This window comes from Schistocerca cancellata, chromosome 7 (assembly GCF_023864275.1).
Source record: "Schistocerca cancellata isolate TAMUIC-IGC-003103 chromosome 7, iqSchCanc2.1, whole genome shotgun sequence".
Taxonomy (NCBI): Eukaryota; Metazoa; Arthropoda; class Insecta; order Orthoptera; family Acrididae; genus Schistocerca; species Schistocerca cancellata.
Window position 1 is genome coordinate 181,951,396 of NC_064632.1, and position 25,602 is coordinate 181,976,997.

A 25,602-nucleotide genomic window follows, 5' to 3' on the forward strand; every position below is an offset into this window, starting at 1 on the left:
CGAGACGTTCATGTTGGCTCGTGTAAGCACTGATGTATGTTTCTGCGTTGTCCAAAATACACTGAAAAAAGGAGTTTCAGTATTTCATTTAGAAAGTGTGTAGTTAGTGGCCTTAATTTGTTTATGTTACAGAGACTAAACTTAATCAAATTCTGAAGTAATGTGGATGGATTTTGTAAAGAATAGCAAGAGAAGTGTTTTTGCACTACGATAGGCTAGATTTTTTTTATAAATAATTAACACTCTATCGTATGATACGCTGCAGCGCTACAGTAAATTGTCTGAGTAATATCGATTGCATTCCACTCAGGCTACGATCTCCACATTGGATTGTTCCGTTCAAAACCTTTGAAAAAAAGAAAAAGACTGACGCGAATGATAGCTATATTTAAATAATAGTTAAGAATGAACGCCGGCCGGTGTGGCCGTGCGGTTCTAGGCGCGTCAGTCTGGAACCGCGAGACCGCTACGGTCGCAGGTTCGAATCCTGCCTCGGGCATGGATGTGTGTGATGTCCTTAGGTTAGTTAGGTTTAAGTAGTTCTACGTTCCAGGGGACTGATGACCACAGATGTTAAGTCCCATAGTGCTCAGAGCCATTTGAACCATTTTTTTAAGAATGAACATTTTGGCCAAAAACAGAGAATATTAGCACACACGTTTCCTTCCAGCTATGATAAAGCCAGAAGGTTACAGAAAAATAACAATGTTGTTTCTCTGAAGATATACGATTCACGCACCGGGCTAGAACTTTACGAAAGCTTCACTGAGAACCATGTACGAAGATTCTTAACTAGGTTAGGCCTGTGACGCCTCCTTTATTGAGATATCTGCGTATCAGTCACGCCCGTGAGACACAATTAAACAAGAAAGTACGAGAAGCGGAACAACGCGACAATGAGCAACGCGCACCACGACGATGACGAAGAAAAAGACGACAGACGGGAGACGCCGAATCACACCTGTTACACTACTGCCCCTTGCTATGGTTACTGTAGTCATTTTATGTAGATTCCTCGAGTGTTCGTAGTTTTTGCATGTTGTAACTGGCCATGGTGGCTGAGTTACTGCATAACACAAAAACATCGAGAGTTACAAAACGCTGGTCTTTCGTAACAGCTGGGGAGCGAACGTGTGCAAAATTACTGTCCCTCTCCCCGTTTCCAGTACTACGTGAGTGCAGTTAAACAGTTAAATAGCACGGAAAGTGGACTAGTGACAAAGAACTGGTATTCGACTTACAGGGGTCGCCATGGAAGCGGTGAGCATGCTGGCGGCAGCGGCTGCCCTGCTGGCCCCGGGGATCAACTGGACGCTGCCCAACGAGCCGCCTATAGACCCGGCCTTGCTGATGACGACCGTAAGTACGACCGGGCGCTGGGCGCCTCCTTCTGGTGCATTAAGCTTCCTTTTCCCATTCAGCTTGTGCTTGGCGGTTGCGGCGTCCTCGTTAGTTGCCTGTATTGCCGTCCATGGTAACTTACGTTTTATGGAAGAGAACCCCTAAGCAGTTCATAGTAATCAGTTTCAGTCCATGTTGATCACCATAGATATGTCTCCAGTCACCCTGTGGCGTTGCCGTTTCTCCCATAAAGATTCGAGATTGGTTTTATTCCTAGCGTATAAGTGACATCAGCACAGTGAATACTGTGGGAGCTTGAACTCTCAACTGTAAACATCAGACGTTGTCCTCGATGGTGAGTGTTCACCGGAGGTGAGGGGTATCATCTGCAGTGCCCCAGGGAAGTGTGGTAAGTCCGCTGTTGTTTTCTATCTACATAAATGACCTTTAGGATAGGGTGGCTAGCAATGTGCGGCTGTTTGCTGATGATGCTGTGGTGTACGGGAAGGTGTCATCGTTGAGTGACTGTAGGAGGATACAAAATGACTTGGACAGGATTTGTGATTGGTGTAAAGAATGGCAGCTAACTCTAAATATAGATAAATGTAAATTAATGCAGATGTATAGGAAAAAGAATACTGTAATGTTTGAATACTCCATTAGTAGCGTAGCGCTTGGCACAGTCACGTCGATTAAATATTTTGGCGTAACATTGCAGAGCGATATGAAGTGGGGAAGGCGGATAGTCGTCTTCGGTTCATTGGTAGAATTTTGGGATGATGTGGTTCATCCGTAAAGAAGACCGCTTATAAAACACTAATACGACCTATTCTTGAGTACTGCTCGAGCGTTTTGGATGCCTATCAGGTCAGATCGAGGGAGGACATAGAAGCAATTCAGAGGTGGGCTGCTAGATTTGTTACTGGTAGGTGTGATCATCACGCGAGTGTTACGGAAATGCTTCAGGAACTCGGGTGGAAGTCTCTAGAGGAAAGGAGGCGTTCCTTTCGTGAATCGCTACTGAGGAAATTTAGAGAACCAGCATTTGAGGCTGACTGCAGTACAATTTTACTGCCGCCAACTTACATTTCACGGAAAGACCACAAAGACAAGATAAGAGAGATTAGGGCTCGTACAGAGGCATATTGGCAGTCCTTTTACCCTCGTTCTGTTTGGGAGTGGAACAGGGAGAGAAGATGGTAGTTGTGGTACGAGGTACCCTTCGCCACGCACCGTATGGTGGATTGCGGAGTATGTATGTAGATGTAGATGTAGATGTAGATGTAGATATCAATTCGACCTGTCAATTGTGAGCGTATAGTGTTAAGTAGTGGATGTGTGAAAGTAGTGAGACAACGTTGTTGTAACAAACTGCAGTGCAGCAACATCGCTAAATCCTGCAAAACAATTGAACAGCATTAGCGAACCATGATTTTAGTTTCAAAACGTAGGTTTGTCAGACATGAGTCTGTACAACGCCACCATTTTTTGACGTAAACAACCATCTGCAAGGTTAAACAAATCATTTTATTCCCTGCAGATCACTATTGTTAAAACATCTGGACTTGCACTGTAGAGTTATGTAACATCTGTTAACAAATGCTTTGCGATGTGGGAATAGCAATCCAGAGGCAACTTGTTCACTCATCTAAGTTCGTAGCTACTTGACGCTGTATCAGTGTGCACTGTAACGAAAAACATCCGATTCTGCAAACGCACAAACCATCCGTAACATACAAAATATAATTCGGCAAATTATAATTAGTCGCCTACACCCACATGTCATATTATTTTATTAGTGCTACACAGGTTTTGTGATTTTCCTCATACAACTTTACCTTGTTCCTGTGATTTTCCTCATACAAGTTTACCTTGTTTCTGTGATTTTCCTCATACAAGTTTACCTTGGAACAGAACGAGGGCTATTCTTTACATGGGTACGAAGTAGGCATAGAAAAAAGCGTTAAACAGTGGAAGTAATCGGAATTTATGGCAGAAGCTGTGAGCATTAGACATAAGAGGGGGATGACAATGCATATCTGTACTTAAATAGAGAAATGCCAGTACGTTCTAGAGACATGATGTCAAGACAAAATTACAATTTTTTCCTACATGGGAACAATACTGTGGCAGCAAGAGGCGTATTGGAAAAAACTGGCAAAGAAGCACTGCAAACCATTTAGAAGAAATATTAAAAAATAGCGTATAAGGTATAGAATAGGCCAACAGCAAAACGGATTTTCTAATGGACCAACTGCCTGAACTATTGCAATAGCTTCATGTAGCTCCTATGGATCGGATTATAAAGCAGGATTTTGTTTGGATTTTTAACAAAATAGACATGTGTGACTACCTAACATCAAACTATGACTGCTGTGTGCAAGAAAAACATTACCAGATAAACAATATTCTTATTTGTAAACAACGATAAGGTTATTTAATGTGGATGAATTCCAATTGTAGAATAAGTATATATAACAAATGTACATGTCCAGGAGTGAACTAAGGTATCGGTCACCAATTTATCAGTTTCATTATTTTCCCTGGTACGCATCTAGTGCTTGTAGTTAAACTGACGGTATTCTAACTGCTGCAGTATGGACTGTATTCATCGCAAGACGCTGAAACGTCGTAGCTATGTTCGTTAGTCGGTGTACTGGTGGAGTATGCTATAAAATAATTCTACCACATTCTGCCACCGGGTGAAAATATGGCACTGTAAGCAGTCATAATATAAAATGCTTTTGTGATGTCAGTATGCAGTTTGTCTCTTGGTAACGCACGACGATTTGTTTTGTGAAGAGATCGTTGGTGTAAACAGTTAATAAAGTTGAAATTTTCCATAAGAAAAGCTATGGCTACTGAAAAGAAAGACCGTCCACTGCTGATAAAGTTGTTTTATCAGAACGGCAGAATAGCAGCGCTGCATTGTGGGAATATCGCCAATAAGAACAGCGGCGAAGAGGCCTGATATAAATAAATGAGCCAAATAATTTTGAAGAAACAAGAGAATTAGGTGCCGCAGGAGGGAGATGGTGGTGGCCCATTTCCGTGGCAGTTGTTGACGCTCCTGTAGCTATAAGCCAACCTTGCAGCACATGCCTTACATACCACAACCAGTGCTCAACCTGTTTCACGGGATTTGTCTCTTCCCTGGTCAACAGTTCAAAAGATTTTGGGGCTCATTTTACGGATGACATGTCACCGACTAGTATTCTTTGGATGGACGAGGAACATTTCACTCTGCATGATGTCGCGACGCATAGGACTGTCGCATATGTAGTCCTAGGTTCTACTCCACGCCATGTTGTGCAGGGACATCCACTGCACTGAACTTATGGGATTACGAGGTGAGATTTCATAGTTTCCTTCATTCTCGGTCCGTTTCACTTCTGGGAGATGACATCTCTCTTCTGCGTTAAGTGTAGAGTGACATCTGCACGTTATAAAGACCTCCTTGTGCAAAACTTTGCAAGGACGCGATTATTTTCGTGCAATCTGGGGAGGCACCACATATCACTTGCGAGATGAAAGATTTACTGCAAGAAACCTTTGGTAGTGACCGCATCATCTCTAGGCAATTTCAAGACTTGTGACCTCCAGATTCCCGTCCCCCCTCCCCCGTCCTTAATCAATGTGACTTCTGATTGTGGGAATATCCGAAAGAATGTGTCTGTCAGGGATGTATCAGGACTCTTCCTGATCTGAACATGTCGTTCTGTTTACACCGTATATGCTCCAAGCAACTGTCAACCATGCTGCGTTACGGATGCAGCATGTTGCTGATTCAGAAGACCGTACTGAACACGTTATAACTAGTGATCATATCATAATAAATGTGTGAAACCACCGTTATTATGTGTGATGGTTTCTCCTCTTTCTCTGCATCCACAATACATTCTGACTGCTTAAAGCGTCATACTTTCACCTGGAGGCACAAAGCGTAAATATCATTTTTCCAGCAGCTCCAGGAGCACACCAATTAATGAATATGTCTATAACGTCTTAGTATCCTGTGATGAATACAGCACGCACTGTAGCACTGAGAACACTGTCAGTTTAATTATGAACACACAGTAGAAACATTTACATCCTCCTCTGCTAGAGAATATCGTTGTAATTTATGACTTACACTTGTGGGAAGGACTGTGTTTGACCCTGTGGAGGACTCTCTACATGCATTAAACGCCAACGAAGATTATTCACGATGTGACCCACTGAAGTCTGGACCAGTCGTCTATATGTGGGGTCAACTAATGAATAACTTACAGAACAGGTGCTGTGTGGTGGTTTTTAACAGCTTACTGCAGTTTCTCTACTAGGGAATTAAGAGTACCCAAAAGCTGACTGATGTGCAAGTAAATCTTCCAGATGATCAAGGCTGAGAAAAGATTATAAATTTGTTCTATCTGCCTATCGTTTTAAATCTTTGCCTGCGAACTATGTGGAGGCTGTTAACACAGATTCCAGTACGGATGATGTATGTAAGTGCTACATTAAAGCTGGAGAAACATATTTTTTCTCAACCTAGAGCGTTGTTCTCCACAATATTTACAAATATAGGTATCGCCAAATTAGCATTTGTTCCTGCAAACAATGATATTCCATAGGTCTTAAGAAAAAGAATCAATGCATCAAACAAAGTGAAACCAAATTCTAAAAAAGATTCTGAGTATAAAACATATATGTAGCATTATTGTTGTAATTTAATTGTTCTATAGCAATAGAGAAATAAACATGGCTCACATATTACCACAAATGGGGTAGTGGATGGCAGTATGCTTAGAATGGTAAGTGTACTGCATACAGTCTTTTTAGTAGATGTCCCACATCTTGTAAGTGTGCTAGTAATAAAGTGCAGTACTGCTGTGAGACATACAAATACACACTGGATTACATTATAGTTGGACATGGGGGACAAGGAAGTTAAGTAGACATTTTGGATATTCTGCATAGTTTACGCTATATTAAAGGCACACAGTCACAAAAATTACAAACATCCAAAGACTATAGTTATTTTTTGATAAAGTGAGACATCATGCATCAACATTCCATACTGAGAAGTAATATGTAAATAGGGCAACTCAATATGAAGACTATGATTACACCATGATCTAAATACTCCTTTCGAAAAAACTGTCCTGTGCTATACAGTTCTGTATCATCCATTAACGAGTATGGCATGCCAGAAGCAAATTGTACACTCCACTTAGCTAGTAGCGACTCAATACTGTCTCGTGGTATACAGCACAGGAAGATATCGATTCCGTTAATACTCATAACATGCCGACCATAATTCGCTGACTACACCTATACCTCATATTATAGTGATTTATAAGTACACTTAGAAAAATGCGGTATATTCAGGAAGTAATCGGAATCTGTAATAGAAGCTGGGCAACTTTGATATAAGTTCTAGATGTAAGATGGAGATGACACCACATATGTGCATTATAGTAGAGGGGAGATTATGCATTCTACTTATACATGAAATTACGAAGTTCATGAGTCAGATAAACTATGTACATCGTGCTCTCGAATAAGATTTTGCAACAGTTTAGGAGGGAGATGACATCATGTAATGGAGTGCAAGTGTGTATTAGGCAAGAGTGTGCTCCTCTAAGAAACCATCAGAAAACTTAGCCAGTCAGTCAGTGATTCCTGCCTGGGATCACAGTCTTCGAATACATTGTGATTTTGCAGTATGAATAGTTTTACATCGAAAGGGTGCATTATATCAGTCAAGCTACTGTATAAATGTCACTTCAATGTGTATACACCGCTGGATTTCCTGCCTAGGGATGTAACGGTACGCGTCAAAGTATATGTAAGTTGCTTGTCATGATACACAAAGTCTGGTCACGGACGATGTGATTGTCTATAAGAAATCAGTGCCAGTAAACTGTAGCAAATTGCGGAGGGTCGGAGACTGGTACAGAAACTGGATGTAAATAAATATAACATGATGTGCACACATAAGAGAAGAAATCCTGCACTGTACAATTACACTATTCGTTATATCTCATGAAGCGATCATACGAATAAGAGATAGGTTAGGGTGTGTACAGAGGTACACCTACAATTATTTTTTTCTTCTGTAGTATGTGAGAAAATATTGATAATATTGCCACAACGTAATCACTGCCGCCATGCATTGTACAGTGGTTTGCAGAGTATGTGTCTGTTTTTAGATGTGTGTACGTAGGAGAAGAACTCCAGTACTGTTCATTGCGCTATAGGTGGAAACAGACATAAAGGGGGTACATAAAGTCCGGGGACACTTTCAGTTATTTATTGCACAAGAACCAAACATTGTACAGATATCATGCGTATGTCATTTTGAAGAGAAACCCTGAAAGTTTTTTTCATGTATACCGCCACAGCGAAGTTTGGTAATTTGCCAATAGTCAGCGCTAGTCGCAAACATGGTGAGTTCAGGAGCGGAGCGAGCTTTCTGTGTGCTGGAGCTCGACAAAAGCAAGTGTGCTACTGCTGTTCAACGGACGTTTAGAACCAAGTACGGTTAGAAACCAGTAACAAGGAACGCCATTTACCACTGGCACAACAAATTCGTTACGACGGGTTGCTTGTGCTCGGGAACGAGAAACGGACGTCCCAGTGTGAGTGAAGTGAATATGGAGCGCACACGAAAGACATTCATAAGTAGTCCAAAGAAATCGGTGCGTCGTGCATCCCGTGAACTTGAAATGGCTCCACTGACAGTGTGGAAAGTCCTGCGACAGAAGCTGTCTATGAAATCATTCAAATTGGAGCTAGTGCAGAAGCTCAACAACGGCGACAAAGACAAGCGTTTTGAGTTTTGTTCGCAGTTGCAACAATTGAATGAGGATGGCATTGTTGATCGCTTAATTTTTAGCGACGAAGGCACTTTTCATACTATATGGGAAAGTGGAGAGGCATAATTGTGGAATCTGGGGTGCAAAGCATCCACACGAATGCACTGAATTTGAGCGTGATTCCCCAAAGGTAAATTTTTTTGTGCCTTGTCATGTCGAAAACTGTGTGGGCCATTCTTCTTCGCCGAGAGCACTGTCACTGGATATTCCTACATGGACTTGTTGCAGCAATGGCTGATGCCTCAAATGCAATCGGAACTCTCCATTCATCTTTCAGGAGGATGGGGCTCCATCCCATTTTCATCGTGAAGTTCGTGGGTACCTGAACGCGGAGCTGCCGCATCGTTGAGTCGACCGTGGTACAGAAGGGAACAGCTGTTCCTTGAAATGGCCTCCCCGGTCACCAGATCTCACTCCATGTGACATTTTTCTGTGGGGACACATTGAAGATCTGGTCTATGTACTGCCTCTACCACGTGATGTAGCAGAGCTCCGGGAGAGAATACGGTAAGCAACTGCCACAGTCGACGATGCCTTGCTGGGACGAGTATGGCAAGAATTCTATTACCATTTGACGTCTGCTGGGTCACTCGTGGTTCGCATATCGAATGTTTGTAACAAACGTTCAGAGTTTCTCTTCAAAATGCAATATGTATGACATCTGTACAATGTTTAGTTCTTGTACAATAAATTATTGAAAGTGTTCCCAGACTTTATGATTCAAATGGCTCTGAGCACTATGGGACTGAACTTCTGAGGTCGTCAGTCCCCTAGAACTGAGAACTACTTAAACCTAACTAACCTAAGGACATCACACACATCCATGCCCGAGGCAGCATTCGAACCTGCGACCGTAGCGGTCGCGCGGTTCAAGACTGTAGCGCCCAGACTTTATGTACACTCTGTATAGTAGAATGCTTGCATAAAACAAAGGCAGGTGTCTTGCCGAAAGACCCGTTCACAAAAGAAGGGGCGCCACAAAACACTTGATCAGCCTATCATTGTTAGTCAGTCTGCAACTCACACCAAACTGGATTAATAAAAGAGGTAGAGAAGCTCTAACAATGAGTGACATTATCTCAGGAGTTTAGTCAGCGCTAGATGGTTCATAAACTCTTGTGATGTATGCTGCAAGAAAGGCGTTATTCATCACAGAGAGGTTTTACTGTTAAAAATCTGAGGGGTATGTTCTAGACAATATGTATATTACTACCTACCACACAGGTCTCGGAAAACTTACAGTAGCTCTGCACAGTGTGTGAGGATCTCGTGATAAGATACTGTTGTACGAGGTAATATCAGTCAGTGGATGCTATACTAAGCAATGTATAATTAAAGCTGGAGTAACAAGGCTTATTCGATCACAGCTCTGGGGAAGTATTAATCTGTCTCCCCATATATCCTTGTCATTAACACTACAGTCTTCTATGAGTACGTGTATGGCATGGGCAACTTTTGTCTTCTTGATTTTGAAATGAAATTCGGCTATTGTCATCAACAAGTGTATTTCTGTAATTGTTACCCAATAATTTGGCGTTCAACCAAGAGTGTGTCCATCCTGCACAGAGCAGAGGGTAGTTGGTACCCCAAAACCGAACAAAGAACGCTGGTAGCCATAATATCTGAGTATCTAGGTCACCAAGAACACATAAAGATTGTAAAGGGGCGTTGTAGAAGGTGGGTCTAATTGGGAAGCTGAAATATTTGTTAATGGCGAGAATCATGGAAAGGCAGTATCATGCAGCACTATTCTAACTTTAGTTCCAATACAATACTCAAATGATTGGAGGATGTACTATTAATGGACTGAGCGGCATCTACACTCCTGGAAATGGAAAAAAGAACACATTGACACCGGTGTGTCAGACCCACCATACTTGCTCTGGACACTGCGAGAGGGCTGTACAAGCAATGATCACACGCACGGCACAGCGGACACACCAGGAACCGGGGTGTTGGCCGTCGAATGGCGCTAGCTGCGCAGCATTTGTGCACCGCCGCCGTCAGTGTCAGCCAGTTTGCCATGGCATACGGAGCTCCATCGCAGTCTTTAACACTGGTAGCATGCCGCGACAGCGTGGACGTGAACCGTATGTGCAGTTGACGGACTTTGAGCGAGGGCGTATAGTGGGCATGCGGGAGGCCGGGTGGACGTACCGCCGAATTGCTCAACACGTGGGGCGTGAGGTCTCCACAGTACATCGATGTTGTCGCCAGTGGTCGGCGGAAGGTGCACGTGCCCGTCGACCTGGGACCGGACCGCAGCGACGCACGGATACACGCCAAGACCGTAGGATCCTACGCAGTGCCGTAGGGGACCGCACCGCCACTTCCCAGCAAATTAGGGACACTGTTGCTCCTGGGGTATCGGCGAGGACCATTCGCAACCGTCTCCATGAAGCTGGGCTACGGTCCCGCACACCGTTAGGCCGTCTTCCGCTCACGCCCCAACATCGTGCAGTCCGCCTCCAGAGGTGTCGCGACAGGCGTGAATGGAGGGACGAATGGAGACGTGTCGTCTTCAGCGATGAGAGTCGCTTCTGCCTTGGTGCCAATGATGGTCGTATGCGTATTTGGCGCCGTGCAGGTGAGCGCCACAATCAGGACTGCATACGACCGAGGCACACAAGGCCAACACCCGGCATCATGGTGTGGGGAGCGATCTCCTACACTGGCCGTACACCACTGGTGATCGTCGAGGGGACACTGAATAGTGCACGGTACATCCAAACCGTCATCGAACCCATCGTTCTACCATTCTTAGACCGGCAAGGGAACTTGCTGTTCCAACAGGACAATGCACGTCCGCATGCATCCCGTGCCACCCAACGTGCTCTAGAAGGTGTAAGTCAACTACCCTGGCCAGCAAGATCTCCGGATCTGTCCCCCATTGAGCATGTTTGGGACTGGATGAAGCGTCGTCTCACGCGGTCTGCACGTCCAGCACGAACGCTGGTCCAACTGAGGCGCCAGGTGGAAATGGCATGGCAAGCCGTTCCACAGGACTACATCCAGCATCTCTACGATCGTCTCCATGGGAGAATAGCAGCCTGCATTGCTGCGAAAGGTGGATATACACTGTACTAGTGCCGACATTGTGCATGCTCTGTTGCCTGTGTCTATGTGCCTGTGGTTCTGTCAGTGTGATCATGTGATGTATCTGACCCCAGGAATGTGTCAATAAAGTTTCCCCTTCCTGGGACAATGAATTCACGGTGTTCTTATTTCAATTTCCAGGAGTGTATATTACCCATCCGACTTATTTGGTACATAGCTGATGTGGTTAGGTTAACGGTGCATTATGCTTTGCTGCTTTTCTTCATTTTTTAATGACTATGTTAATGCATTTCGATTAAATGAACATTGAACTAGACTAATATGGGATCACATTTTTGAAGGACAATGTAAAATTCCGCTTTAAAATCATTTTGCTTGTAATGGGAAACACAACAGTGCTTTCTGCCGACTGTGGGCATAGCATTAAAGATACGATGGACAGTACTTTTTTGTGCTGACTCTAGTTACAAATTACAAAAACTAATTTGCAAAAAAGAAGGAAAATAAAGAGAGAGAAAATGCAGCTAATGATCTTAGGAGAGATGTACTATCTCTCTGATCGCTAAGATGGACTTAAACGAGGGGAAAGACATCTGTCGTAATTGGAAGATCAGTTCCTAGAGACAAATGCAGCTGTTTTACTAGCGTAAGTGTGTTCGATATCCAGGTTCGTCTCTGCGAAACACGGTAAAAACACTATTTTTTCTAGATGGGGAGGACCATACAATACTGGCACAAATGCTGAGTAGCATATCAATGAAATATTAAAGTAGTATTACTTACGAAAAAAGATCTGTATACATCTGTGCATTAAAAATAGAGGCAGTAGCGCTAGTTGTAATATCTAAACTTGTTTGTCAAGTGCTATGGACCCAGCTCTGTTTAAACAAAATTTAAACACCTCTTTATATACACAACAGAATGCAACAATGTATGCAGTGTGACGTGCATTTGCCTGCAATCAGTATGCCATCACAGAATGATGAGCTCTGGTATATAGTCAGCTGATATAAAAATCGGTACTGTATAGGTCTTGCTACGTGTAAATATGTCAAGGTGATGGAATGTTGACAGCGCTTCATTTCTGGAAATATTTCCAACAAACAAGAGGTAAATCATACGAAATTATTAGAGGCTGTTTAATACTTTCAGCAGCTCCCTCCACACATGGTGGCCACTGCAGATGATGGTCCTGGTAGGTGTTGAATCAAGCAAAGGCTGTATATTCCTTGAGTGCTAGGTAAGGGAGCATTATTCTGCATGCACACACTCATGCAAGCAGCTGCATTGCCTCTCTCTACTACAACGATAGCTGGCCAGTGACGTGCAGTGGTTGGGAACAGTGCAGAAGCTGGGCACTGTTAGTTCGGTGCAGACAAAGTAGATGATGGAAGAAAAGCTCCTACATTTTGCTTCTACTAAGAAAAGACAGTTGTTACTGTGCCTACCCTGTCCCAGTGGTGGCGGCATCAGCACAAGTGCAAGAAATTGTTTACAGTGTAATTTAGTTTTTAAAAAATGTTCAAATGTGTGTGAATTCCTAAGGGACGAAACTGCTGAGGTCATTAGTTCCTAGACTTACACACTACTTAAACTAACTTATGCTAAAGGGAACATCCCCATCGCACCCCCCTCAGATTTAGTTATAAGTTGGCACAGTGGATAGGCCTTGAAAAACTGAACACAGATCGATCGAGAAAACAGGAAGAAGTTGTGTGGAACTATGAAAAAATAAGCAAAATATACAAACTGGGTCGTCCATGCGTAAGATAGGCAATATTAAGGGCACTGTGAGGCGAGGAGTTCCGTGCTCCCGTGGTTAGCGTGAACTGCTGCGGAACGAGAGGTCCTTGGTTCAAATTTTCCCTCGACCGAAAATTTTAACTTTTTATTTTCAGTTTATGTGAAAAACTCTTACGTTTTCATCACTTTTTCTGGAGTGATTATTACATCCACAAGAAAACCTAAATCGGGCAAGGTAGAAGAAACTTTTCACCTATTCGCCAAGTGTACTAGTTAGGTGGGTCGACAACATATTCCTGTCATGTGAGGCACATGCTGTCACCAGTGTCGTATACAAAATATCAGACGTGTTTTCCTGTGGAGGAATCGGTTGACCTATGACCTTGCGATCAAATGTTTTCGGTTCCCATTGGAGAGGCACGTCCTTTCGTCAACTAATCACACGGTTTTGCGGTGCGGTCGCGAAACCCAGACACTAAACTTATTACAGTGAACAGAGACGTCAATGAACGAACGGACAGATCATAACTTTGCGAAAATAAAGATAGCAAAATTTTCAGTGGAGGGCAGATTTGAACCAAGGACCTCTCGCTCCGCAGCTGTTCACGCTAACCACGTGACCACGGCGCTCCTCGCCTGACACTGCTCTTAATATTGCCTATCTTACGCATGGACGACCCAGTTTGTATAATTTGCTTATTTTTTCATAGTTCCACACAACTTCTTCCTGTTTTTTCGATTGATCTGTGTTCAGTTTTTCAAAGCCTATCCATTGTGGCAACTTATAACTAAATCTGAGGGGGGTGCGATGGGGATGTTCCCTTGTAAGAACAGCACACACGCCCATGCCCGAGGGAGGACTCAAACCTCCGGCGGGAGCGACCGCGCAATCCGTGTCATGGCGCCTCAAACCGCGCGGCCACTCCACTCGGCTGTAATGTCTTATGTGTGCACCCCAGTGGCCTTGCTGAGGTGGAAACACTGGTGCCAGTCAGGTCACCGAAGTAAGTGGTGTCCCGTATGGTTGACACTCATATGGGTAACTATCTGGGTCTGTTGAGTGCTGTTGGCAAGAGGAGTGCACTCAACCCTTGGGAGAGCAGTCTGCCGACCAAAAGCCCCTCAATATCCATATCCAGTGACGTCTGTTGGCTGAGGACGATGCGGCTATCGGTCAGTGTTGTTGGGCCTTCCGAGGCCTGTTCAGACAGAGTCTTTAGTTTATGTGTGTGTACATACACGGCTGCAGAAATGCTCTTACTTGGATGTTTTTAATTCCCTACTGGTTTTACACGTCCATAATAATGTCATTTTGTAACATTGGCCGGCCGGGGTGGCCAAGCGGTTAAAGGCGCTACAGTCTGGAACCGCGCGACCGCTGCGGTCGCAGGTTCGAATCCTGCCTCGGCCATGGATGTGTGTGATGTCCTTAGGTTAGTTAGGTTTAAGTAGCTCTCAGTTCTAGGGGACTGATGACCTCAGAAGTTGAGTCCCATAGTGCTCAGAGCCATTTGAACCATTTTTGTGTAACATTGAAAATACAGATAAAATACCTTCTACATCATCCAAAACATTTCACCGTTTAATATCAGTTGATAACTTGTAAAATATTGCTATTTCTGAATCTGTACGCTTCATTGCAGAAACTATATTTAATATGTAATGACCATAAGGGCGTTTTTATTTGTGAATGTATGTAATTGATTGTAACTATAATATAAATATTGTAAATTACTGGGTAATCGTGAAGGAAATTTTGTTTAAATTTATCAATAGCAATGACTTAATGGCAGTAGCTGTGCCGTTATTTATATTTGCGTATGGAGTGTCTCTGTCACGCTGCAAACAGAGAGAAGACACAGCAGATAGTCTTGAAAGAGTGCGGAAGTGTTTGTTCGGTGCTTCAGCAGACGCAGTGCGCAGTTATGACCGCGCTAATGTAGGTACATCAACTTTATTAATTAGCTAGTATTGAGAGCACGCTCGGAGTGGACAAGTGGAGGAAGCTGCAGTTCCTACTATTGCCTGTCCCATAATTATCGCCGGCCGCTGTGGCCGAGCGGTTCTAGGCGCTACAGTCCGGAGCCGCGTTGCTGCCACGGTCGCAGGTTCGAATCCTGCCTCTGGCATGGATGTGTGTGATGTCCTTAGGTTACTTAGGTTTAAGTAGTTCTAAGTCTAGGGGACTGACGACCTCAGATGTTAAGTCCCATAGTGCTTAGAACCATTTGAGCCATAATTATCCGTGGCTCTGGAGGCGACTCTTAGTTCTGTCGTCAGTTACAGCCTTCTTCATCTGTACAACTACAACATTGTAAGACTGTTAACTAACAGAATATAACTAATATTGTTCAAGTATCACCCAACGACATTTCTTTAACAAACTTTAATGACTAACTTTCTTGAACAATAACCTGCAATAGTTAAAACTTATAGGTTAAAGGTGTTGTCATTATCCTCGGACATTGATACCAAGCAGGGTTCCTTTTCTTTCCATTCAATCATTGTGTGTCATAATAAGAGGGTCACTCCAAAAGAAATGCACACTATTTTTGTAAAAATACAGTTTTCATTCTGCATGCGTGAAAGTTTTACGGTGTGTAGATACATCCTTCCCGCTTGTTTTCAAACTTAGTTCAACCCGTTCCCGTGAGTGGCGCCGTCACGGCATGTCTTCAAGATGGCTGCTACACTTGACGTTCGTCAGAAGGAACGTGCTGTCATAGAATTCTTATGTTGTGGAAACGAGACAGTGGGAAACATCCGCAAGATATTGAATAAGGTGTATGGAGGTGCTGCTGTCGATCGCAGTACAGTTAGTCGGTGGGCAAGCAGGTTACATGATGAAAGCGGGCACGGCAATATTGAGGATTGTCCTCGCAGTGGCAGGCCTCTTACTGCACACACTCCAGACAATGTGCAGAGAGTTAACGAATCGGTGGCTGCTGACAGACGCATCACAGTGAACGAATTGTCACGCTACGTTGGGATAGGGGAAGGAAGTGTTTGCAGAATACTGAAAGTGTTGGCGTTCAAAAAGGTTTGTGCCAGATGGGCTCCCAGGATGTAGACAGTGGCTCACACAGAAACAAGAAAAACGGTATGCAGCGAACTTTTGGAACAGTACGATAATGGTGGAAATGAATTTCTTTGAAGAATTGTGACAGGTGATGAAACATGGCTCCATCATTTTTCACCAGAGACGAAGAGGCAATCAATGGAGTGACATCATGCAAATTCACCCAAGAAAAATAATTCAAAACTACACCTTCTGCTGGAAAAGTTATGGCTACAGTGTTTTTCGATTCCGAAGAACTCTTGCTTGTGGACATCATGCCAAGTGGAACCACCATAAATTCTGATGCATATGTGACGACAATGAAACTTCAGGCTCGCCTGAGTCGTGTTCGACCACATGGCAAAAGCAGGATGTTTTGCTGTTGCACGACATTGCACGGCCACATGTCAGTCAAAAAACCATGGAAGCAATCACAGAACTCGGATGGACAACACTGAAACACCTGTCTTACAGTCCTGACCTGGTTCCATGTGACTATCATCTCTCTGGGAAACTGAAAGACTCTCTTCGTGGAACAAGGTTTGAAGATGATGACTCCCTTGTGCACGCTGCCAAACAGTGGCTCCAACAGGTTGGTCCAGAATTTTACCGCGCGGGTATACAGGCGGTGGTTCCAAGATGACGTAAGGCAGTTGAGAGGGATGGAAATGATGTGGAGAAGTGAAAATGTTGTTCCTAAAGGATGTATCTACACACTGTATAACTTTCAAACGTATAGAATAAAAGATGGATTTAAAAAAAATAGCGTGCATTTCTTTTGGAGTGACCCTAGTAGTATGACAACTGATTCACTATTTATTGCCAGTTTTGTTTGTTTGCTAATGACCAGTTTCAGTCTAAATTTTGCTACCTCAGTAACTGTTCGTTCTTGCACTCCATAACACAAGCTTAACGTATTTGCAATTTTGAGTATTATCTTCACTCACTTAAAGTAGCTTAAAATTTTGCTGGAAAAACTAATAACTACAGATGTAGCCCAAATTAAGAGTGTGCAGTTTCATTTATTCTGTATTTAGCTTAGCGAGTGACTTCTGCTGGCTTGGTATGTATTTTATTGTTCTTATGTTAAAATTATATGAGTTCCTCATTGGTTAACATAAACTCAATTCCATCTTTCCATATTTAAAAGTAAATTTCTTGCCTTTTTCCAAATTTTGCATTACATTACACTGAGGTTACTGGAAGTCATTTTTTGTATAACAAAGGTCCTGTTACAGTCAGTCATTTATATAAGCAGCAACTTCTTTTAGCTCTGCTTTCAAAATTTAGTACTCCACCAATAAGTAACTGCAAACTCTGTGCTTTTTGATTCATTCATTTTCTTGTGAACTGTTGTGTTGTGGAACAGCGTGACAACATTCTGTTGCCATGCCAGTGATTACATGCTTAATTTTCTTGCCATTACCTTTCTTAGGATTTTGGATATTCATGCCCTAGTGGGCTGGCGAACATTTAATGATCCTTTTTTCTTCCTCATCAACACTTTTTGTATGAAATACTACATGGCACCCTTTCCACCCCATGTGTGGTTCTTCAGCGATTGCACTAAATTCCATCAATTTCAAATTAACAGTATTTAGAAGAGGTTGAGAATAGATTATTCCTTCAGAGGGGTCTGTTGTAAACTTTCCTCCTACTAACCGGTATTATTTTCCTTCTGTAGCGATAACCTTACTCATAGCAAAATTTCATTAGGCATACGTGATCATGGTCATTTATATCGCAATCAAATAGACCGATTAGGAATGTGGACGTTACAGCTGTGTCAAACTCCTCTCAGACAGCCTAATAGTGACGTCATAGTGTGTCATTCATTGTTTTTAACAGACTTATAATGCAATGATAGCTTCCTTATAGTGAAACAAAACACTGTGGTAATTTTTAAACATTAAATGATGGAAGATGAGTGTACTTGTTTAAATAATTCATGTGCAACTGTTAAACATTAAAACGTGGAATATTAGTGTATTTGTTTAAATAACACGCTGTGGCAGTTGTTATACTGATATCCCATGGTTTAAAATTTATTTGTTTATATAATGAACTGTGGTATTTGTTAAACAGTTTTAGTCCCGTACTTACCATGATCTACTGTGTCTGGATGACAAAGTCGAAAAGTGGCTGAAAGAGAGTATTTCCAATACTAGTAAAAAACTGGCAAGGTTTCTACACAAATTTTAACAAACTACTCCAAAAATGTAACAAATTTTCCAAAACTGTAAATAGAAATGGAAGGTGGTCATACATTGGAGTGCTTCCAGAAAATGCCATGGGTAGATGTGACGTCATTAAATTACAATAATTCATCCAATCCACGCAATGTCAAAGTACGTGACATCAACTTTTGGGTCGTAAATTGTAGTAATTCAGCCCACCCAACGGGACTAGACAAGAGAGGGAGAGAAGATGACAGTTTTTGGTCGTAAATTATTATAATTAAGATTAGATTAAAAGTGTGTGGTAATAAATTAGACTCACATAAATATAACTAAAAGCATACATGACCTGTCTGCTTACATTAAGGTCATAAATTACACTTACCTAGACATAACTTTAAACCAGAAGTGTGTGGCTTGTTTACATAAGGCTAAAAGCATCTGGTGACTATTTTGTTTACATGAGGGCCCCAGCCGCAGCCGCATTATGGGAATGTTTACATAAGGGGCATGTCCAAGTGTCTGGTTTATTTACATAAGGATAACAATGGACGCATAGAGATGTTGTACATTGTTCCGCTACTCACAGCCCAATGCGCATATACGACAAATTTACGAAGGTTTAAAAAGATAGGTGTCTGAAGCACCTACTCATATAAATCAATGTGGATCCTCGCCTCATACCTGAAATTCCTTCTCATTTTTCCTCAGTGAAATACATTATCCAATCAGAAGTAACCAGTCATCCTTATACAATATGGAATTGACCATGAGATGTCGCAAGAAGTCTCTATGTGTCCATTGTTATCCTTATGTAAAAAAAGAGAAACTTGGCCATGCCCCTTATGTAAACATTCCTGTAATGTAGCTGGGGCCTTCATGTAAACAAAATAGTCACCAGTGTGAAAGGAGGAGTGAAGTATTCTGTTGTCAGTAGAGAAGCAGTAACAGAAGAATGGGTCGATCAAGAGATTTCATTTACTTCAAATGTGGACACTTCAACCCATTTAAAACTGCCCAAGTGGAACTGTTGGCAATATGATTGTGATACGGAAATCTGAAGGTACAGTTACAGCTTAACCAAATCAGGGAGACCTCATGTACTGAGAGACAGGTACCAACCAGCATGCGGATGGTGAGTGTAAGCAAGTGCGTGCAGCCACGGGAAGGAATCACTCATGAATTCTAAAGTGCTACCGGCAGTCCATCTAGCATAATGACTGTGTGTACGGATACCCAGTGGAAATCGGTTGGAAGGGTTTGAGTTTGGTGAATGCCTGGAGAACAAGTCATCATGTCTAATGCCTACAAATTAGTAATGAGGAGATAATGTTACGGTATGTGAATAATTTCCGTGGTTAGGGTGTGGTTCCCTTATTACACTTACGAAAACAATAAATGCTGAAGGACAAGAACACGATTTACAGCACTGTGTACTTCATACAGTTGAAAAGCAGTTCATGGGCGATGGCTGTTTGTATCAGTATGAGAATGCGTCTTGTCATAAAGCAGCATCTGTGAGACAATGGTTTGTGGACAATAACATTCCTGAAATGGATTTGCCTGCTCAGATTCCCAATCTGAACCCAATGGAACATCTATGGGACGAGTTAGAAGATCACTCTGCTTCAGACCCCAGCGTCCAACATCACAACCTTCTCCGAATTCAGCTGTCGAGGAAGAAAGGTCTGTCATTTCTCCACAGAGATTCATCCACTTCATTGAAAGTGTCCCTAGCAGGATCTCAGCCATCATAAAAGCGAATGTTGGGCACACCCCAAAGTAATTTCTAGTAATAGGTACCCAGATACTGGCAATTAAAATTGCTACACCACGAAGATGACCTGCTACAGACGTGAAATTTAACCGGCAGCAAGAAGATGCTATGATATGCAAATGATTAGCTTTTCAGAGCATTCACACAAGACTGGCGCCAGTGGCGACACCTACGACGTGCTGACATGAGGAAAGTTTCCAACCGATTTCTCATACACAAATAGCTTGTTGACCGACGTTGTCTGGTGGAACGTTGTTGTAATGCCTCGTATAAGGAGGAGAAATGCGTACCATCACGTTTCCGACTTTGATAAAGGTTTATCGTATCGCGACATTGCTGCGCGAGTTGGTCGAGATCCAATGACTGTTAACAGAATATGGGTTCAGGAGGGTAATACGGAACGGCGTGCTGGATCCCAACGGCCTCGTATCACTAGCTGTCAAGATGACAGGCATCTCATCCGCGTGGCTGTAACGGATCGTGCAGCCACGTCTCGATCCCTGAGTCAACAGATGGGGACGTTTGCAAGACAACAACCTTCTGCACGAACAGTTCGACGACGTTTGCAGCAGCATGGACTATCAGCTCGGAGACCATGGCTGCGGTTACCCTTGACGCTGCATCACAGACAGGAGCGCCTGCGATGGTGTACTCAACGACGAACCTGGGTGCACGAATGGCAAAACGTCATTTTTTCGGATGAATCCAGGTTCTCTTTACAGCATCATGATGGTCGTATCCCTGTTTGGCGACATCGCGGTGAACGCACATTGGAAGCGTTTATTCGTCATCGACAGACTGGCGTATCACCCGGCGTAATGGTATGAGGTGCCATTGGTTACACGTCTCGGTCACCTCTTATTCACATTGACGGCACTTTGAACAGTGGACGTTACATTTCAGATGTGTTACGACCCGTGGCTCTACCCTTCATTCGATCCCTGCGAAACGCTTCATTTCAGCAGGATAATGCTAGACTGCATGTTGCAGGTCCTGTAGGCGCCTTTATGGATACAGAAAATGTTCGACTGCTGTCCTGGCCAGCATATTCTCCAGATCTCTCACCAACTGAAAACGTCTGGTCAACGGTGGCCGAGCAACTGGCTCGTCACAATACGCCAGTCACTACTCTTGATGAACAGTGGTATCTTGTCGAAGCTGCATGGGCAGCTGTACCTGTACACGCCATCCAAGCTCTGTTTGACTCAATGCCCAGGCGTATCAAGGCCGTTATTACGGTCAGAGGTGGTTGTTCTGGGTACTGATTTCTCAGGATCTATGCACCCAAATTGCGTGAAAATGTAATCACATGTCAGTTCTAGTATAATATATTGTTCAATGAATACCAGTTTATCATCTGCATTTCTTCTTGGCGTAGCACTTTTAATGGCCAATATTGGTCTTTCGTTCAGGTAGTGCGTAAGTTCTATGGGTTCATTATTTTTGGCTAACTCGACGCGCCTGTCATATCGGAGACAGGCAGTTGCAAATGAAACACTTGGAGACTTCTCTTTCACTGACGGTGACGTTTCTGCTGTGTTGCTGGCAGGAGGAGCTGTGTAGGGAAGAGGGCTTCCAGTGCGAGACGCACTCCACGGAGACGCAGGACGGCTACCAGGTGACGGCGCACCGCATCCTGCCAGCGGCGGCCGCCAGGGGCGCTGTGCTCGTCATGTCAGGGCTCATAGGCTGCTCCGACAACTTCGTGCTGAGCGGCAGGAACAAGTCCTTGGGTGAGTGACCAACGCTCTCATTTACGTAACTTCTTTTGCAGACTCATCGCTCCCTCTGCTGGTACACTTTGTATTCAAAAGTATCCGGACACCTGGCTGAAAATGACTTACAAGTTCGTGGCCCCCGCTGTCGGTAATGCTGGAATTCAGTATGGTGTTGGACCACCCTTAGCCTTGACAGCTTCCACTCTCTCAGGCATACGTTCAAGCAGGAGCTGGAAGGTTTCTTGGGGAATGGCGGCCCATTCTTCACGAAATCGGTCGGTGAGGTCTGGCACGAAGTGGGAGTTCCAAAACATTCCAAAGGTGTTCTATAGGATGCAGGTCTGGACTCTGTGCAGGCCAGTCCATTACAGGGATGTTATTGTCGTGTAACCACTCCGCCACAGGCCGTGCATTATGAACAGGTGCTCAATCGTGTTGAAAGATGCAATCGCCATACCCGAATTGCTCTTCAACAGTGGGAAGCAAGAAGGTGCTTAAAACATCAACGTAGGCCTATGCTGTGATAGTGCCACGCAAAACAACAAGGGGTGCTAGACCCGTCCGTGAAAACCCCGACCACATCATAAAACCACTGCTCTGAATTTTACTGTTGGCACTACAAACGCTGGCAGAGTATGTTCACCGGACATTCGCCATACCCACACACTGCCATCGGATCGCAACACTGGGTACCGTGATTCGTCACTCCACACAACTTTTTTCCACTGTTCAGTCATCCAAGTGAGGAGTCGTTTGGCATTTACCGGCGTGATGTGTGACTTATGAGCAGCCGTTCGACCATTAAATCCAAGTTTTCTCACCTCCCGCCTAACTGTCATAGTACTTGCAGTTGATCCTGATGCAGTTTGGAATTCGTGTGTAATAGTCTGGATAGACGTATGATTATTACACATGACGACCCTCTTCAACTTTCGGCGGTGTCTGTCAGTCAACAGGCGAGGTCGGCCTGTACGCTTTTGTGATGTACGTGTTCGCTTCACTATCACATCGGAACTGTGGACCTAGGGATGTTTAGGAGAGTGGAAATCTCGCGTGCAGACGTGTGGCACAAGTGACACCCAATCACCTGACCACGTTCGAAGTCCGTGAGTTTCGCGGAGCGCCCCATTCTGCTTTCTCACGATGTCTAATGACTACTGAGGTCGCTGATATGGAGTACCTGGCAGTAAGTGGCTGCACAATGCAAATAATATGAAAAACGTATGTTTTTTGGATGCCCGGATACTTTTGATCACATAGTGTACCATGCCAACCTCCACCTCTTCCTACAGTGTGCTAATTTTTTAAATCTCTACTTTCAGTTTCTTTAACCTCATATATCAGTACAACCCATCCAATAAAAATACAAACTGTTTTTATTTATTTAGCATACAACGCTAGACATCTATATGTTCTATACTGATTATAAAACTGTAAAACCGTTGTGTCCACCTGTTTGTCTGTTTGAGCACGCTAATCTCCAATAATCTCTCGATGAATTTTTATGGGTTTTCACAGTTAACTAGAGCGCAGGTTGGGGCAATATATAGACTTTATTTCATCAAATTGGAACATGGAGAGAAAAGATATTGTAACTTAAAATTTTATCTAAACTCGTCCATTCGTCTTAGTAATTTGAATGTTTAATCATCATGGCATAGTACACCAAAGAACCAATACAAGGCGCTGTTAGTTTTTCACAACACTTAGAGCCAATACCTGGTACCTTTAGTCTTTTACTCAGTAGAGATGTATTTTGGGAATTTTAGGTCAGTGACAGATTTAAACAGCACAATCTTATTTTTATGACTGTTGCTGTTGTGTTCTTCAGTCCAGAGACTGGTTTGATGCAGCTCTCCTTGCTACTCTGTCCTGTACAAGCTTCTTCATCTCCGAGTAACTACTGCAAACCACATCCTTCTGAATCAGCTTAGTATATTCATATTTTAGTCTCCCTCTACTATTTTTACCCTCGACTATTCCCTCCAGTACAAAACTGGTGATCCCTTGATGCCTCAGAACGTGTCCTACCAACTGGTCCCTTCTTTCAGTCAGATTTTGTCACAAGTTCCTCTGCTTCCCAGTTCTATTCAGTACCTCCTCATTAGTTACGTGATCTACCCATCTGATCTTCAGCATTCTTCTGTAGCACCACATTTTGAAAGCTTCTATACTCTTCTTGTCTAAACTGTTTATCGACCATGTTTCACTTCCATACGTGGTTACATCCCATGCAACTACTTTCAGAAAAAACTTCCTGACGCTTAAATCTATACTCGATGTAAACAAATTTCTCTTCTTCAGAAACGCTTTCCTTTCCGTAACCCGTCTACATTTTATACCTCCCTACTTCGACAATCATCAGCTTTTTTGCTCCTCAAATAGAAAAACTCATTTACTACTTTAAGTGTCTCATTTCTTAATCTAATTCCTTCAGCATCACCTGATTTAATTCGACTACATTTCATTATCCTCGTTTTGCTTTTGTTGATGTTCATCTTATATCCTTTCAAGACACTGTCCATTCCGTTCAGCTGCTCTTCCAGGTCCTTGCTTGTCTCCGACAGAATTGCAATGTCGTGGACAAACCTCGAAGTTTTTATTTCTTCTCCAAGGATTTTAATTCCTTTTCCACCTTTTTGTTTTGTTTCCTTTACTGTTTGCTCAATATACAGATTGAATAACATCGGGGATAGGCTACAGCCCTGTCCCACTCCCTTCCCAACCACTGCTTCCCTTTCATGCCCTTCTACTCTTATAACTGCCATCTGGTTTCTGTACAAATTATAAATAGCCTTTTGCTCCCTACATTTTACGCCTGCCACCTTCAGGATGTGAAAGAGAATATTCCAGTCAACATTGTCAAAAGATTTCTCCAAGTCTACAATTTGTAGAAACGTAGGTTTGCCATTACTTAATCTATCTTCTAAGAAAAGTCGTAGGGTCAGTATTGCCTCGCGTGTTCCAACATTTCTACGGAGTCCAAACTGATATTCTTTATCATGAGTACAACAGCGAATTTCCTTGGATAAGTATATGGATTTACAGGTTTTGCTTTATGCATTAAAAACCTAACGACAATATTGTGCTTCTTTCGATAGGTTTTACTTCTCGTGACTTATTTCCTAGGTAAGTTTTTTTTAAAACTACGAACTTATTTGCGGAAGTTTACAGCAGTGACAGATTTAAGCATCACAATTTTATCTTTACAAATGTAGACTAATGTTGAAATTACTTAGCTCTGATCGAGAGTGTGATGCATTATCTCACTCCTCAGAACCCTTCACTCGCAGAGGCTTAAAGTTACCTCTCTCCAACGTAATATCATAGAAGCGGAAATTTTGAAAGGAAATAGCGCATTTGAGTTTTAATCCCCAAATCCAGCTTATTCTTAACAGTTGGCCATTTCGCTTTAAACGTGTACAGTTCCCGGTGAGCTTATGTTATTTCATGCTCATAAACAAAGCACAGCGCCAGAAACTGTATCTAGAAGTCGTGGACCTTGGTGTCAATTGCTTTTTTCATAGCCAGCTGTACGTGGCTATCTCCTATGTTAGTGAAAAAACAAGCTCTTCATCCATGTCCTCAATCGTACTTCCCCACACTTTTATACAAAGAAGCTTCATCAGTTAAAAATAAATTCCAAGCATAAGAAGTCTTGGACTCAGCCGTAAATAAATATCTGGGCAATGCCAGGATTGCCAGCTGGTGAGAAATAAAAATTGTAAGTAGGCTGTTTAGGTTTTTATGTTGGTAACGCCACGTAGCACTCTGTATGAAAATCACTGACTGTGCTGTGTGCAGTCTGTGGCTGGTTGGCATAGTTGGAATATTCGCTGTTGTAGTGTTGGGCATTTGGAAGTGAACAGCACGT

General features: G+C 43.0%; 1 protein-coding gene across 2 annotated transcripts in view; it reads left to right on the forward strand.

Moving 5' to 3' along the window:
- LOC126092366 (lipase member M-like) overlaps positions 1–25,602 on the forward strand; it is a 176,163-nt gene that overhangs the window by 58,164 nt on the left and 92,397 nt on the right. For both annotated transcript variants that reach the window (XM_049907911.1, XM_049907910.1), the window contains exons 2-3: positions 1,244–1,359; positions 21,560–21,743. In XM_049907911.1, coding sequence (XP_049763868.1) covers positions 1,252–1,359; positions 21,560–21,743 — 292 coding nt within the window. In that variant the 5' untranslated portion in view covers positions 1,244–1,251. The remainder of the gene's footprint in view (positions 1–1,243; positions 1,360–21,559; positions 21,744–25,602) is intronic.